Source organism: Ciona robusta, chromosome 8, assembly GCF_009617815.1.
Source record: "Ciona robusta chromosome 8, ASM961781v2".
Taxonomy (NCBI): domain Eukaryota; kingdom Metazoa; phylum Chordata; class Ascidiacea; order Phlebobranchia; family Cionidae; genus Ciona; species Ciona robusta.
Window position 1 is genome coordinate 7,339,380 of NC_143242.1, and position 14,978 is coordinate 7,354,357.

The following is a 14,978-nucleotide window of genomic DNA, read 5'->3' on the forward strand; positions in this document are numbered from 1 at the left end:
TACACCCACAATGGTAGCAGCATTGTGCCTTGAGCTCATGCCCTCTGGTATGGATATCTACTGAAATGCTATTTAATTAGGTCGCAACCATCATAAAAATCTAATATAAACAAATCAAGTATGTTAGTTGAACATTAGTGTGGATACAGACAACGCTAACAATGGCAATAAAATGGAGTATTTAATCCTAAGTATGCAATTAATGCAAAATAAATCAAGCAATTTAAGATTACATGCAAGAAAAGATTAAGCTTTGAAACACAGCACCTTGAACAACTGAGCAAAGAATAAACAGTGAGGATATTATTAAAGAATCTTTCACACTATATTGAAAAATAAGAGAAAATGTGTTCATGTTGCTATTCCATCATTGGTTTCATTGAAAACTTGACATTTTTGTTGCTTCTTTGATTTTGACGGCTTTCGTTGCTGTAAAGTAACATGCTGGAAATTATACTTGTAAGACCTCACCCTTATAGAATGGAAGATGCTTATACAATGTTGGGGTAATGGGCCAACTCTGGCTTAAATCCCAGGTCCCATGGCATGCCTCACTGTAGGACCTCACCCATATCGAATAGAATGTGCTTATACAATGTTGCGGTAATGGGACAACTCTGGTCTAAATCCCAGGTCCCCTGGCATGCATCGATTGTTGAACCAATCAGAATAAAACTATCGTAAAACCTACAGGGTTTAACTCATATATATAAAACACCCAGAGAATAAACCTTACGCCTGCAAAACAGATCAGAACAAAAAAAAACTACAATATATACCCATTACCCCTACCCCCCGCCAAAAAAATAATTAAAAAAAAACACACAGTTAATTCCAATACCCGCTAAAATAATGAAGAAAAACCAACCCTACCAGTTTTCGTTTAATTTTTTGGGTGCAGGAATCGAACTTCGTGAAAACGTCGGCTCTTTCAACTTCATGGGAAGTTCCATCATCCAAGGTCACCTAGGAGTAAATAGATGAAACTTATCTATCTTTACTATCTAAACATAATGGGCCAAAACTATGACCTTATTGAAATATACTATGGCCTTTTTATGCCCTATTGATATAAACCTAACTATGGCATTAATGGTATATACTAGCAAGAAATTGGCCTAAATTTCAGGTTCCATGACATGTCTTGCTGCAGGATCTTACCAATACTGAATAAATACGCATATAAATTAGGGAGTTACAACACGGGTGTTCTGTTTCCTACACTTCGTGCCCGCTAACGAGTTACCACGTATGTAACACATAACAGACAAATAAATCCTTCACTTATTCTCTTCTCCCCACTGTTTTAATTAACCAGATTTCCATTACTTTATTAAGGAAGATATATCCAATTTAGAACATACAGTTATATTCTGAATATCCGAATGTCCCCGATACTCGGCCTCATAGATATCTCCATCTGTCCATTTAACGTGCACTGTGTTTCCTACTTTAGGGTAATTCCCTTCACTCCAATCATGGTCCTAAAAAATAAAATTATTTTAAGTTAATATATTATTTATAACTTGTATAAAACATAAGATTTCTATGCCAATAGTTCTACTGTGTTCGCGCAAATTAAATGGATTTTTCTGTGAAAAGTAACCTAAGAACTTTATCATTAATTGCACAAAAGTATTCTCTTTTTGTAAGAAGCTAGATTTGTAGAAGGGATTGAAATAGATTTTGTAAGCAGCCACGTTTGGTAGAAGTGCTGAAATTGGTAATAAAAGTGAAATAGCAATTTAAATTTTATGCTGTAGTTTCTGCTGCTTTCAAAAGCAAGAAATGCCATATTGGTATAAAACACTCTAAGATAACATGCTCATACATTAACACATGTAAAATAATTTATATAAAGCTCAACAGTAATAAAACAGATATCATTGCTCATATATATATAGTAGGGTAAGATGCCTATTTTCCTGTCCCGTTTGGTAGTAAACAAAGAGCATTTAACAAATTATAAAATCGTATCCTCACGACTCCCATAGACCGTTGTTAATTGTTTAAAACACGATCGGGATATTTGGATATTATGTGCTAAAGGTGTAGCATCTCACCCCATAGTACTATATATATAAACCCACCACAATATCTTGTTGATACAGATTATCACTCCATGAATTATCCTTAAAATGAACTTTATGGAAAACTTCCATTTCAAGTTCGGTAACGAAACCCCCTCGTAATTTACCGGTCTTTAACTTCGCTACAACCCGCTGCTTCAGGTGTACGGGTACTTGCTTCTTAGATGGCTGTGAAGGGAATTTGGAACATTAGATTTAATGACACAGGTTTTTCACCTAATGCAAGGTGGCTCAGTGATTTGAAACTAGCTGAAGGATATTGTATTCGATGATCTTAATTAACCTCTTATGTGTCCTAATTGGAAAGATACTTAACGACAATTGCTCCAACCCAATGGTTACTAATGTGTTGTCCAAATTGTCAGCCATACATAAAAACATTACACAGTTACAGAGCAAGCGCGAGGTGTATGAAACAACATCCGCATCATACCGACAGTAATTGCCTCGCCATGAGAGGAAAAATAAGCTACATACCTGGTAACTTGTAAGCGTGTACAAGCCACAAGGTGTATGAAACAGAACACCCGTGTTATCACCACTGTCATTGCCTGCAATACGAGAACAAACAATTTACTTCCAACCACCCAACACTTACCATGTCTGTCTCTTCACTATCAGGCATCACAGCATGTTGATGGCAATATGCATATACAGGGTACGGCCAGTTGCCAGGTTCAATAGGGACACCTGCAACTTGCGCGCATGTAACATGGAACGACACCGTACAGTTGCCTGTACAGCATTGCAAGCAAACGCCATAATCCTCACTAGGACTGTCTTTGCAGTAGATGCATTTCTATTGGATGAGTTGTAACTTTAGAAAATAAAGAGGCACAGTAGATGGAGCTTTCTGGTCTAGCCCAGATGGTATAGGTTTACAGCTGCTACTAAACCTACCATTGCTGTCCTTGGGCAAGATACTTAATAATAAGGGCTACAGCAGAAAATAATTATCTAAGATTACACAGGTTGTAACTCGTAAGAGGGCACAAGGTTTATGAAACAGAATGTGTTATAACGACCATCAATTTCCTGCCATGAATAAAAAAGTTATATTCATTAAATACCCCAAAAATGAGCAACAACAGCGGTATAGAAATAATATATTATAATAACACCACAACAACTACAACCACTTACCAGTTTTAACCTCTTGGATTGTATTTTGGAAATATTGATATTTGTCCTGTTGACAGGTTGTTCAAAATAAACATCAGGTATCGCGATGGCGCACACCACGTGAGCCCATATTGACTCAACATTAACGGGTTTGAATGCCCCCCCTCTCATGCAGCATAAACAACATTGCTGTGGGGTAAAGATGGGTTTTCAAATTTTTCCGTTTAACGCATTTGAATTTGCGTTTGAATTTTTCAATAAATTTGAATTTGCGTTTGAAATTTTTGCAAGGTATTTAATACATGTGTATAAGCTTTATTGAACAGGTTAATATTTATTTTAATCTAGTGGATCCCAATCTTTTGATGATATCTTGATATGCATTTGGAAAAATACAATGCCGTACCAGAGCGAAAGCTATGTGTTGTAACTTCAGTCATAGTAGGGGCAGAAGGTGCAATTGTAAATTAACTGAATGAAATACAGCAGTATGACATACGTAGTATCTAGTGTTGGCAAAACACATCCTAATCATTTAACAGCGAGTAAAAACATGACCCAGAGGTAATCGGTTCAAGGCTAGTCACTGATACAGTTTTGGACACTTAACGGCAATTGCTCTAACCTAGTAGTCACTAATGGTTTACCCAAACTATCAGCCATACAAACGGCCATTTTAAAAAGCACTGTCTTTCTGCGGCCATTTGAGGATAAATAAGTTACATTCATACATTTAACCAACGCGCTTTGTACTCACAGTAGACCAGCTTCTGTCCATACATCTATCGCACGTCCATAGTTCACCTTTGTTAGGTATATGTGTTGCACCGTAACATGAAGCGTGTACTTGTACACAACATACACAACATTGTAGTAATATAGATTCACCTCTTTCATCTGGAATATAGAGTCTTAGTGATGAAAATAACAGGCTCCTATTTTCCTATTAGATGGTTAATGGCCATATGTAGAGCAGTACAAATGTATAATTATATGATTTACATTATAAAATTTATTACAAAATCAGTAGTATATGGTGTCTGTAACTCACATATTTATCTTCAACCCAATTATATAAAACACAGGTATTTTTTACACTTTTACAAAATTATAAATGGTGTTTATCCTTCGAATATAGCAGCAAATTAGTTAAAATAAAGAAGAGAAGGGAATTGGCAGCAAAATCACAGTTGTTTAAAAAATACTTCTTAAAAACATACATAAAATTTTCCATAAAAAAGTCTCTAAATCAAGTATTAAATAATAAATAGAATATCATTAACACCCGATATTCTGTCTTGTAATTCCGACATACAGTAGGGTGGGGTAAGATGGGACACTTTTAGCACATAATATACCAATATCCTGATCTTGTTTGAACAATTAACAATGGTCTATGGGAATCGTGAGGATACGGTTTTATAATTATTTGAATGTTCTATGTTTAATACTAAATTGAACGAGAAAATAGAACGAAAATATGTCTCATCTTCCCCCACTCACTGTATAAAAGTTTTGAAATCAAGTGTTAAATAATATATAGAATATCTATAACACATGATATAGCAACTCACCAAGTAGTTTACACACAGATGGAGTTGTAGGGCCCGCCACACTTGATACAAAGCTTACTTCAGGTATCAGTGGTTTAGTATTGTCACCTGCTACTACAGGGGTGTGTGGGGTGGGGGGGTTGGTGGTTGGGTGGGATTTCTGCATAGAAGGGTATATTACATACAATTTATAACTCGAATTGTGGTTCTTTATACTTTACAGTATATTTAAGCAGTTGGGCATTGATAGTCACTATAATTTCATAATTTTCCTTCATACTTATAACATATAGTTTAAAACTAAGATTGTTAGAATTTAAGTGTGACATATATTAGTTGCGTGAAGGAGCAACAATAGTTGTTATAACACAATTCCGCATGAATATAAAATATAATTTAAAACTGAGATCGTTGGACTTTATAATATACATAAGTGACGGGCAACAACAGCCGATATAAAAAGGGTGTTCTGCTTCATAATCATACATCTCGTGCCCACTTTGAGTTAAATGTAACTTGCTTTATCCCTGCATGGTGGGATAACGATAGTTATAATACGGGTGTTCTGCTTCATACACCCCGTGCCCGCTTACGAGTTACCGCATATTTAACTTTTGTGACCTGCCAAAAATGACACATATGGCCACACCAGTAACATTAAACCTGGAAACCTGTATCCCCTGGCACCAATAGTTTATATACTAAGTTTCATTATCTTATCCTATTCGTGTATTTTAAAAGTACTTACATTTCTTTTCACTTTAAACAAGGTACATATTGCACAGTAGGGAAAGGACTTTGCAGCATTTCTGTTGTATTCAATCTCATCTTTAAAGCTTGACATCACTAGATCGGTGTCTTCTTTCGTTGGATTTACATCAGCATCTGGAATATCAAGGTTTGGGTTCAATATACTGTTATGTAACAATAAATATCTATACTGTTATACATTATATACACCCATATATATACAACAGTATACACTTGGGTTAAATGCTCGTAAAATATGTTGCTTAAAAGTACAGTTTTGCTATTTATGCTTAAACTGCAGTAACTGTAATGTTATCTTAAGAAACACATTTGATTCAAATATGCCCATAGTACATGGCCCTGTACTTTCTTATCTATTAATTAGCTTGTATTAATAAATAAAGCTAAGAAATATGGTCTGACATCATTGGGCAGTTCACTATTTCCACTTATGTTAGTATACATGCACTCAAGCTATAATTTATTACAATATTGAATACAAAATTAGGTGTCAGGTGATATTTAATTGGCAATAAAAAAACAAAATAAGCTATAGAAATGAAAATGCAAAGTATTTATGAGACATTGTATATCTTCAGGATTAGGTAGTTAATTCATCTGAGACATTGTCTTGCTTTTTATTCTTAGGTTTCTTTAAAGTATTTAAAAGTTTTTTTTTGTATTTAAAAAAAAGATTTTCAGATTGGTGGGGTCTTAAGTTTGGCACGCTATGGGATTTAGGCCACAGTTGGCCCATTACCTCAGAAAAAAACTGTTAACCCTTTAAAATATAGTCATAGACATCAAACTTTGATAAACACAGGGGAGGCAGGGATAGTTGGGTGCACAATACTGTAAAACAAATTTAACTTATTGGTTGTAATGTTTACTGATTAATGTAAAATTTAAGGGTAAGCCCGCCCACTCTGCCACCCTAGGTTTGGCGCCTAAATTCATAACAATATTGTGGCACATAAAAGAAGAAGGCACGCATACATTTATATAATGAGAAAAGAACCGACATTATACACACAATGTTAACAACAATAAATCAAAACAACTCCGCACCCATGTTATTCTCCTGTTGCTTATCAAGTATAACAGACGTGCACGCCTTTTTCGCGACAACCTTCTTTGTCAGAGGTTGTCTTCTTTTAACTGTTTGTTTTACGTGTTTCGTTTTCTTTGTTTCGGAGTTTGAATCTGTAAATAATTGAAAAAATATTACAAAAAATTATAAGCGGGCTGTTTTGAAACGAAATTCAGATGTGCACAGTAATAAAGAACGGTTATTTTGATGTTTTATTTTTCACAAAACCGGGTATCCAGATCCAACTACCATACTTTAAAGGCTCATGCGTCTGATCAACAAGCAGACCAACCAATGGGCTATTTGGTATTTGATATACCCATCTTGCAAGCATTATTAATGTATATGCTGTTTCTGTCAGATCAAAATATATATATTAGAATTGTAATAGGCCTAGCAGTAACAGCATATAAAAATATAAATGCAATAAAGTTGTCTCATGAAACTCACCTTTACCAACAAAAGTAGAATCGGCAACTACATCCAATGATATTGAAACTAGTGGTTCACATTGTTCTGTGTAGTTTTCACTGCTTTTCTCTCTCTTTACCAAATCCTCTTTCAAGCTACACTTACTAGATGAACAAGGTTTGCTTTGGGAAAGTTTTTTAACTTCTGTATATGAACAGGACTGTTTGTTTAATAAAAAAGCTGGGTCTATCTCATCCTCATGGGAGATGGCTTTTGCTGAAGACATCCGTCTTGCCCCGCCTTTTATGCGATCAAAAAGTGATTCGTTTTCAATGAAACGTGGGGATATGTCAAAAGGTTTTTCTTCTGGGGAGGTGCTAGGAGCAGGGTTGGGGTATTGTGGTGTACCGAATGTTTGTACAGTGGTAGTAATGCATTTGCATGGGGAAGATTTCTTCTTATGTTTCGTGGGAGATTTTGGAGAGGTTCGATCCGATTTTTCTGGGGAGTCAGCTCTATGGAGTGAAATAAACAAGAACAAAGTTGATAAAGAATAAAACACAGACTTTATGTAGGCCTAACGACTTTTCAGTCAGCCATAAATGAAACAATCACCCACAAAGTAAAATACTAGGTAACTTGTAAGCTGGCACGAAGTGTACGAAACAGAACACCTGTGTTATAACGACTGTTGTTGCCCCGCCATGCAAAGGCAAATAAGTTAAACTCATTCATCCACACATTCATACAAACTTACGGCTTAAGTTTAATCGATGACTTTGAAGGAAGTCTCTTCATCTTCCAAGGATCCTTAGATTTTCTATGCTCAGCAACTTTTTCCTTCCAATCAGGAAAAGGTTTATTAAAGTCAGGAACGGCCGGTGTTTCAACATAAGTTAGTTTCACTTCGTTCTTGTTGGCTTTCCAATTCTCATATTGGGTGGGCTGGGTAAAAATAAACAAAGTAAGTTATATAAAGGAGTTATAATATGCTGGTTATAATGTATTGTGTTTGTTTAAAACACAATTTGGATATTTGGATATTATGGGCTAAAAGTGTCTCGTCTTCTCCCACCCTACTATATGTCTGACATTTGGAATAAAATTGTTTTCGAATACTGTTACATTAATATAGTAGGGTGGGAGAAGATGGGACACCTTTTTATTCAATTTTCTCGTTCCATTTGGTAGTAATCAAGTAACATTCAAAAATTCTGAATGCGAATCCTAACGACTCCCACACAACGTTGTTAGTTGTTTAAAACACGATCAATATATTTAGATATTATGTGCTTAAGATGCCCCATCTTCCCCTATCCTACTATACAAGTACATACTACATAGTACTGCGGGGTAAGGTATTTAACCAGTCATTACTTTACACATGCAGCAACACCAACAAAATACTGCAATATTATCAACACATAAGTATATGATATACCTGGAAGACTTGAACAAATATATCCATATCGATGGAAACAGTATCGGTACGACAAGAACATCTATCTGCAATCTTGCCGTAATCAATCCATCGCTCCGATGCAAAGTTTGTTGATTCAGCGCAGTTGAATCCATGATTGAACCCAGCGTGGTAGCCGTACGGGAAGGTTATAACGAATTCCCCTGCTTCTTGGGTGATCTGTGGGTACGTATCAATATGTTAGTAGGGATGGACATTACAGAATTTCGAGTCAATGAGATTCGAATCCTTTTGTACTCGAATCTAATTACGGGATTCTGCATTCTGTTTAATGAAGTCATCATACATCATTTTCTAGATTCGGAATTCCAGATTCAAAATAAAGTAATTTTCTGTAATGTGTATCCCTATATGTAAGTGCCCTGGGACAATGGTTGGAATGCTTGCTTCTAATCAATGTGTTCTGGTTCAAGGCTCACCGCTGCTACTATTGTGGGCAAATGTGTTCTTGATCAAGACAATTAATTAACAGCAATTTCTTTAACGCTGTGGTCCTTATGGGTTGTTTAAATTATTTGAAAACTCAAAGGCGGGCATGAGAAGTTTGGAACAGAACACTTGCGTTATAATGACTGTTGTTGTCCCCACCTTATTAACAGGAATGCCATATTGGCGTAGAATTGAGGGCGAGAGTAACGTCATCTTATGTCGTAGAAATGCAGAGCAGTTGGTTTTACTGTTGGGGAAGAAACCTGCAGCCAGTCGTTCTAATCTTTTTCCATGCTCAGGAGCTACAGCGTACCTAGATGTTGGGGGTGATTAATCAACTGCCAAAAAATCCTAAACTTATCCTGTTACGTCAAACCATTGATATATGAATTAATATTGTATAATAAAAGTTAGCAAATTACATTTATATTTTATTAAATGCTGTAGCACCCTGGGCCAACTCTGGCACAAATCTTAGGTCCCATGGCATGCCATGCCAAAGGAACTCATCTTAAAACACGAAAATATATAACATATAGTCATATATAATATATATTATACCCACCATGATTTAGGCGCACCAAAATGCACATAGTTGATGCTGTATAGATCCATATCTTCTGTGTGCCAAGCGAATGTAGTTTTCCACATTCCAAAATACAAGTACGCTGTATTGACACCTTCTATCTTTACACCGGAGTCCATTTCGATGATGTCGAGTAAAGTGTTCAGCCGAGCTACGTTCCAAACGTCAACTCCCTGGTGAAAATAAATATTATAATACATTGGAAAGTTACATACGCGGTAACTCGTAAGTGGGCACAAGGTGTATGAAACATAACACCAATGTTATACCAAACCGTTCATGCCCTGTCATACGAAGATAAACAAGTTACATTTGTGCTAACTCATAAGTGGGCACTTATGAGTGGGCACAAGGTTTATGAAACAGGACACCTGTGCAAAAATGACTCTTGTTGCCCTGCCAAGCAAGGATAAAAAGTTACGTTCAATTATTGTGTTAGAATCCTCTGTTATGTATTATGTGCATACATCGTGTAAAGAACACTTACTCTCCTATTAATGTCATTTGATCACGTAGACACAAATAACAGAAACCACAGTCAAGTTACTATTTAACCAACCCTGTCATAAAGAGATCCGCTTATATCAGCTCCATATATTGGGGGGTTGAATGAAATATTTTTCCAGTACATTCGTTCTAATTCTTCATAATTTTCATGGAAAGGCGGCTCAAATCGAACTGTGTTTGTTAATCTTCGAAACTCCTTCACAGTCATGGCTTTCTTTTGTATATTGTACTGAAAATAAAGATGGCATAAAATAGAGATGGGGAATGAAGCAGATAAGGTACATGCGATGGAAGTGATGCAACAAGTTTTTCCTGGTCAGTTTCAATGCGGATATAACACTAATATTCTATAAATATTACACATAAACTTTCCAAAAAAAACAACAAAAAACAGATATATATAAACATGCTTTATTTAATCTTTGAATGTGCAGTCTATTTTATACGAGTGAGACCCTACGGTTATGCTCGCCATGGAAGCTGAGATATAGTCCACAGTTAAACCATTACTTCTTGTCATATTGTCCACTTACCTGAGTAAAAAGTCCTTTCCTTCCAGTAACAACTTGAGATATAGGAGCAGGGATTACAAAGTTATCAATATTATCATAATTACACCTTGGCACCCATTCCTTTGGAGGGATCACCTGGAATTAATGGACAAATATAATCTCACATTGGGGGCTAAACACAAGTTAGGGATGGGGTATAAGGTCAGACATAGGCGTAACATTAGGGGTGTCTAGGGTGTCAGATCACCCCAACTTTTAAAACAGGGGTGACGTCATTGTTTTAGCAACCACTTTTAAATATTAAAATAGGTTTTACCCTGCTGTTAGGTGTCTATACAAACAAGCAGAGCCAAAGTATATTGCATTCACCACATTAATCAATGAGGTTCTCTATGTTTGACAACTATGAGTATAACTATTTTAACAATGTCACCCCAGGTTTTACCCTGCTGTTAGGTGTCTATACAAACAAGCATAGCCAAAGTATATTGCATTCACCACATTAATCAATGAGGTTTCCTATGTTTGACAACTATAAGTGTAACTGTATTTTAACAATGTCACCCGAGATTTTACCCTGCTGTTGCGTGTCTATACAAACAAACAGAGCTAAAGTATATTGCATTCACCACATTAATCAATGAGGTTCCCTATGTTTGACAACTATGGGTGTAGCTGTATTTTAACAATGTCACCCCAGATTTTACCCTGGTGTTAAGTGTCTAACAAACAAGCAGAGCCAAAGTATATTGCATTCACCACATTAATCAATGAGGTTCCCTATGTTTGACAACTATGGGTGCAGCTGTATTTTAACAATGTCACCCCAGATTTTACCCTGCTGTTAGGTGTCCATACAAACAAGCAGAGCCAAAGTATATTGCATTCACCTCATTAATCAATGAGGTTCCCTATGTTTGACAACTATGAGTGTAACTGCAATTTAACAATGTCACCTCAGATTTGACCCTGCTGTTAGATGTCTATACAAACAAGCAGAGCCAAAGTATCTGCATTCACTACATTAATCAATGAGGTTTCTTATGTTTAATGTCAATAAGTATAACTGTTAGCTATCATATGCTTTGTATACGTAGGCACCCCAAGCCTAAGCTTAGAAATATAGAACAACATTAAGTTCATTAACCATTAAATACAGAAATAGCTTAGCAAACCCAGCTTTATAGATAGGCTAAACAGTTACATATTGCCGTTGACACCTAAACATTACAAGCATATGAATATATAACTTAAACAAATAGTAGAAATACCTTAGCAATCCCAGCCTTATGTGCGCCTTGTGACTCCATGTATTGGATATAACGTGGGAAGTTCTTAAATTCTTCCATAGTTGGTTTGAATACCATGATCTGGCAATCATTATTTGGCTTGTTCATATTGATATGTAGTATCCTGGTGCACAGTGCACGGGTAAAACTATATTTCCTTTATATCTGTATGGTGCATTAAACTATAACAGAAAACTAACCTGTAAAAAGAAAAAGATATAAAAAAAATTAGTAATATTGTTAAGACTGGAATATGAATGATTGTGTAAACTTACTGAGGGAGTAACACTTGGAAATTAAACCATGTTACAATCGAATACAAACATTACAGCCAATATATAACAATTATTGCCATTATAACTTCTGACATCACTGAAGATGGTTTTAGTTTTTAATCAGAACGCTTGAAATAAAGAAAATTGTGTCATAAATATGGGTAGTTATGTTTGTAATAAAAATGACCAAAAAAATTTCTGTTTTATGCACCAAATAAGTTACATTTTATTATTTATATTTGTACTAATTTAAAAACATGAAATGTCAATGAGGAAAAAGTTTTGTTTGCTTTAGTCCAATTTATTCGGAATCATACATAAGTAATGAAATATTTGGTTTCTTTGGGTCATAGTGGCCCCATTTCTCCCACAGTAGTTGCAAAGGGTTTGTTTAGCCTTTGTAGCAGTTGTATGAAGACCAAACAACTGTCCTTGTATAAGACACACCCCTGGAGCATTCATGGCGCATGGGGCATGTGTCCACATATCTGAGGTATCAAATTGATGAGACACAGTGATATTATCAAGTACAGTTGCTATTTTGACACCAGGTGAACCCATATTTCTGTTTCCTCCTGGTCTCGCTTGCATGTTGCCCTCTTGCGCAACTGGTTCTATAAAAATAATTGTGTCTATTCCTGGCAGCAACTTTTTAAGGTCTGAGTTAATTGCTGTGTCATTGCCAGGGTTGCTTGATTTTAGCTTTAAAGTTCCATTAAATCCAGGTATTCGTATTTTTCCAGTATGTTTGTGAGATCTATGCTTATGCGAACTTTTGCGTGAATCAGATAGAAGGTAATCCAAAGTTTGCATTATGCGTAGTTGGGACGACATTTCAGAAATGGTATCTTCTGTTTCCTTTGCTGTTGGTACTTCTATGAATAATGACTTTGTAAGAAAACTATAGCCCAGTCCCATAAGCGTGGCATTAGGAGTGCCTGGGTGACATGTCACCCCAATTTTTGAAGCAGGAGTAACATTCTATGATTTTCTACCCAAACACTTCTTACCCTGCTGTTAGGTGTCTATACATACAAACAGGGCCAAAGTATATTGCATTCACCACATTAATCAATGAGGTTCCCTATGTTTGACAACTATGAGGGTAACTGCATTTTAACAATGTCACCCCAGATTTTACCCTGCTGTTAATTGTCTATACAAACAAGCAGAGCCAAAGTATATTGCATTCACCACATTAATAGTTTCCTAAGTTTGACAACTATGAGTGTAACTGCATTTTAACATAGTCACCCCAAATTTAGTGGAAAACTCACTATCGCTTTGCTTATGGCTAGTTCTAATGGTACTGTATTTATCCTCAACAAACAAGACGGAACACAAATTGATTCTGTACCTTGAGATTCAATTATTTCTTTTGTATCATTAGAATACTTGGTAGTAATATAACATACTTTCTTGTCCAGGTCCACAGTTATCTACAACAAGTATAACTTATATAAACACACTACACACATATGGGCTTACACTAACAATAATTTATACAATTTTTAAACCAACAATAAATGCAACTGAGCTTTTCTAAATTTCATTAATATTGTTAAGTAGCCAGACATACAATCAAATATATTGAACTACAGCTTTAGGTGCAAATTTGTAAAAACTCACAGTACATATTTTAGGCAGCCTATAGACCCACACCAATACCTATTACTAACCCTATATATAAAAATAAATACCCACAAAAGTAAAACAACTTAAATTATATACCAGAGAAATAGAGTAGGCAAAGACTATATATATATAAATTTATATATCATGGCAGTTGGAATTGAAATGCTCCGATGTCAGACTACAACATACATTACTCATCTACACTAAAGCCTGCCTGCCTAAATAGTTAACATTAATCAGAATTTATTTTATCTTTACCTCAGAAATAACATGGTTTTGGCAAGAGGCACTTGGTAGGTTCAAATTTGTATGTGCTAGTTTCCGATATTCAGTTAGATCACGGAATGTTGGGCAGTATGGGCCATACAAATCACCTAAGCCAGGGAGATAGTTGCCAGGCAAATGACAAAAGCAACAGGTTACAATATCTTGTGGGAAAGTTTGTAAAATATCTCGAAGTCGAGGAACATAGATTGCAACTATGGAGTTGTCTTTTGCGTCGGACTTTTTGTTTTTGTTCTTTTTCCGGTCACGATGTTTATTTCTATACTTTTTAATAGCACTGTTAGTTTTACTGTGTTTGGCTTTTTTGATTTTAAATGACAACTTTTGTTTCTTGAGTTTAGATAATTGTTTTGTTGTAGAATTACATTTCAAATTCATTTTCTCTGCTTTTGAAGTGCCAGCTTGAGCTGCATTAGCAGATTGAACTGTCTCTTGTTCCATTATAAATATTGTAATGTATCTGCAATAGAATAACACACAACTAGTAAACTACTTAAACAAAAAAGTAGTTACAAGTACCAGCAAAAGTTGTTATCATTTTTTATATTTTTGTAAAAAAAAGGACTGGATTTAACACTAAACTGTTAAAACCAAATCATTTATAAACGCATTACAACGAATATTTAATAGCTGCACTAAAAACAAACCGACTATATTTCGATTGGTCATTTACTCAATTTATGGCGGACATTGCATACGTGATTTCATTTACATATTCTGCGGCAAATAATTTTACGTTTACAAAAACGCCTACCATATTTTAAATAGGTCACAAAACGAAATACGGCTATGCAAAACAGAAAGGTCATAACATTTAAACCTACAATTCCAGTTATAAAGTTATGGTAACCTAAACTTGCGTAAATTCTGGCTTTTAGTTCCTAAATGCAATACATCGCAGCTTAAATTAGAAAAAGGCAATGACGTCATACGATAGAAAAAAGTTTTTAATATAGGGTCAAAC

At 35.4% G+C, this 14,978-nt stretch overlaps 2 protein-coding genes across 2 annotated transcripts; both read right to left on the reverse strand.

Annotated features, from left to right (window-relative positions):
• Nucleotides 1–48: 48 nt before the first annotated feature.
• On the reverse strand, nucleotides 49–11,956 carry LOC149732960 (lysine-specific demethylase 4C-like). The gene is made up of 18 exons (XM_089882552.1): nucleotides 11,802–11,956; nucleotides 10,552–10,665; nucleotides 10,071–10,247; nucleotides 9,491–9,684; nucleotides 9,085–9,238; nucleotides 8,458–8,655; nucleotides 7,774–7,961; nucleotides 7,056–7,531; nucleotides 6,584–6,718; nucleotides 5,514–5,650; nucleotides 4,787–4,925; nucleotides 3,970–4,109; nucleotides 3,234–3,401; nucleotides 2,689–2,889; nucleotides 2,091–2,258; nucleotides 1,365–1,484; nucleotides 874–966; nucleotides 49–429 (listed from the first exon to the last, which is right to left on the reverse strand). The coding sequence occupies exons 1-18, from the start codon at nucleotides 11,925–11,927 to the stop codon at nucleotides 352–354; spliced, it is 3,006 nt and encodes a 1,001-aa protein (XP_089738678.1). The 5' UTR covers nucleotides 11,928–11,956; the 3' UTR covers nucleotides 49–351.
• Nucleotides 11,957–12,019: 63 nt separating this feature from the next.
• On the reverse strand, nucleotides 12,020–14,910 carry LOC149732961 (uncharacterized). The gene is made up of 3 exons (XM_089882571.1): nucleotides 13,988–14,910; nucleotides 13,452–13,533; nucleotides 12,020–12,969 (listed from the first exon to the last, which is right to left on the reverse strand). The coding sequence occupies exons 1-3, from the start codon at nucleotides 14,453–14,455 to the stop codon at nucleotides 12,386–12,388; spliced, it is 1,134 nt and encodes a 377-aa protein (XP_089738697.1). The 5' UTR covers nucleotides 14,456–14,910; the 3' UTR covers nucleotides 12,020–12,385.
• Between the last annotated feature and the right edge of the window lie 68 nt (nucleotides 14,911–14,978).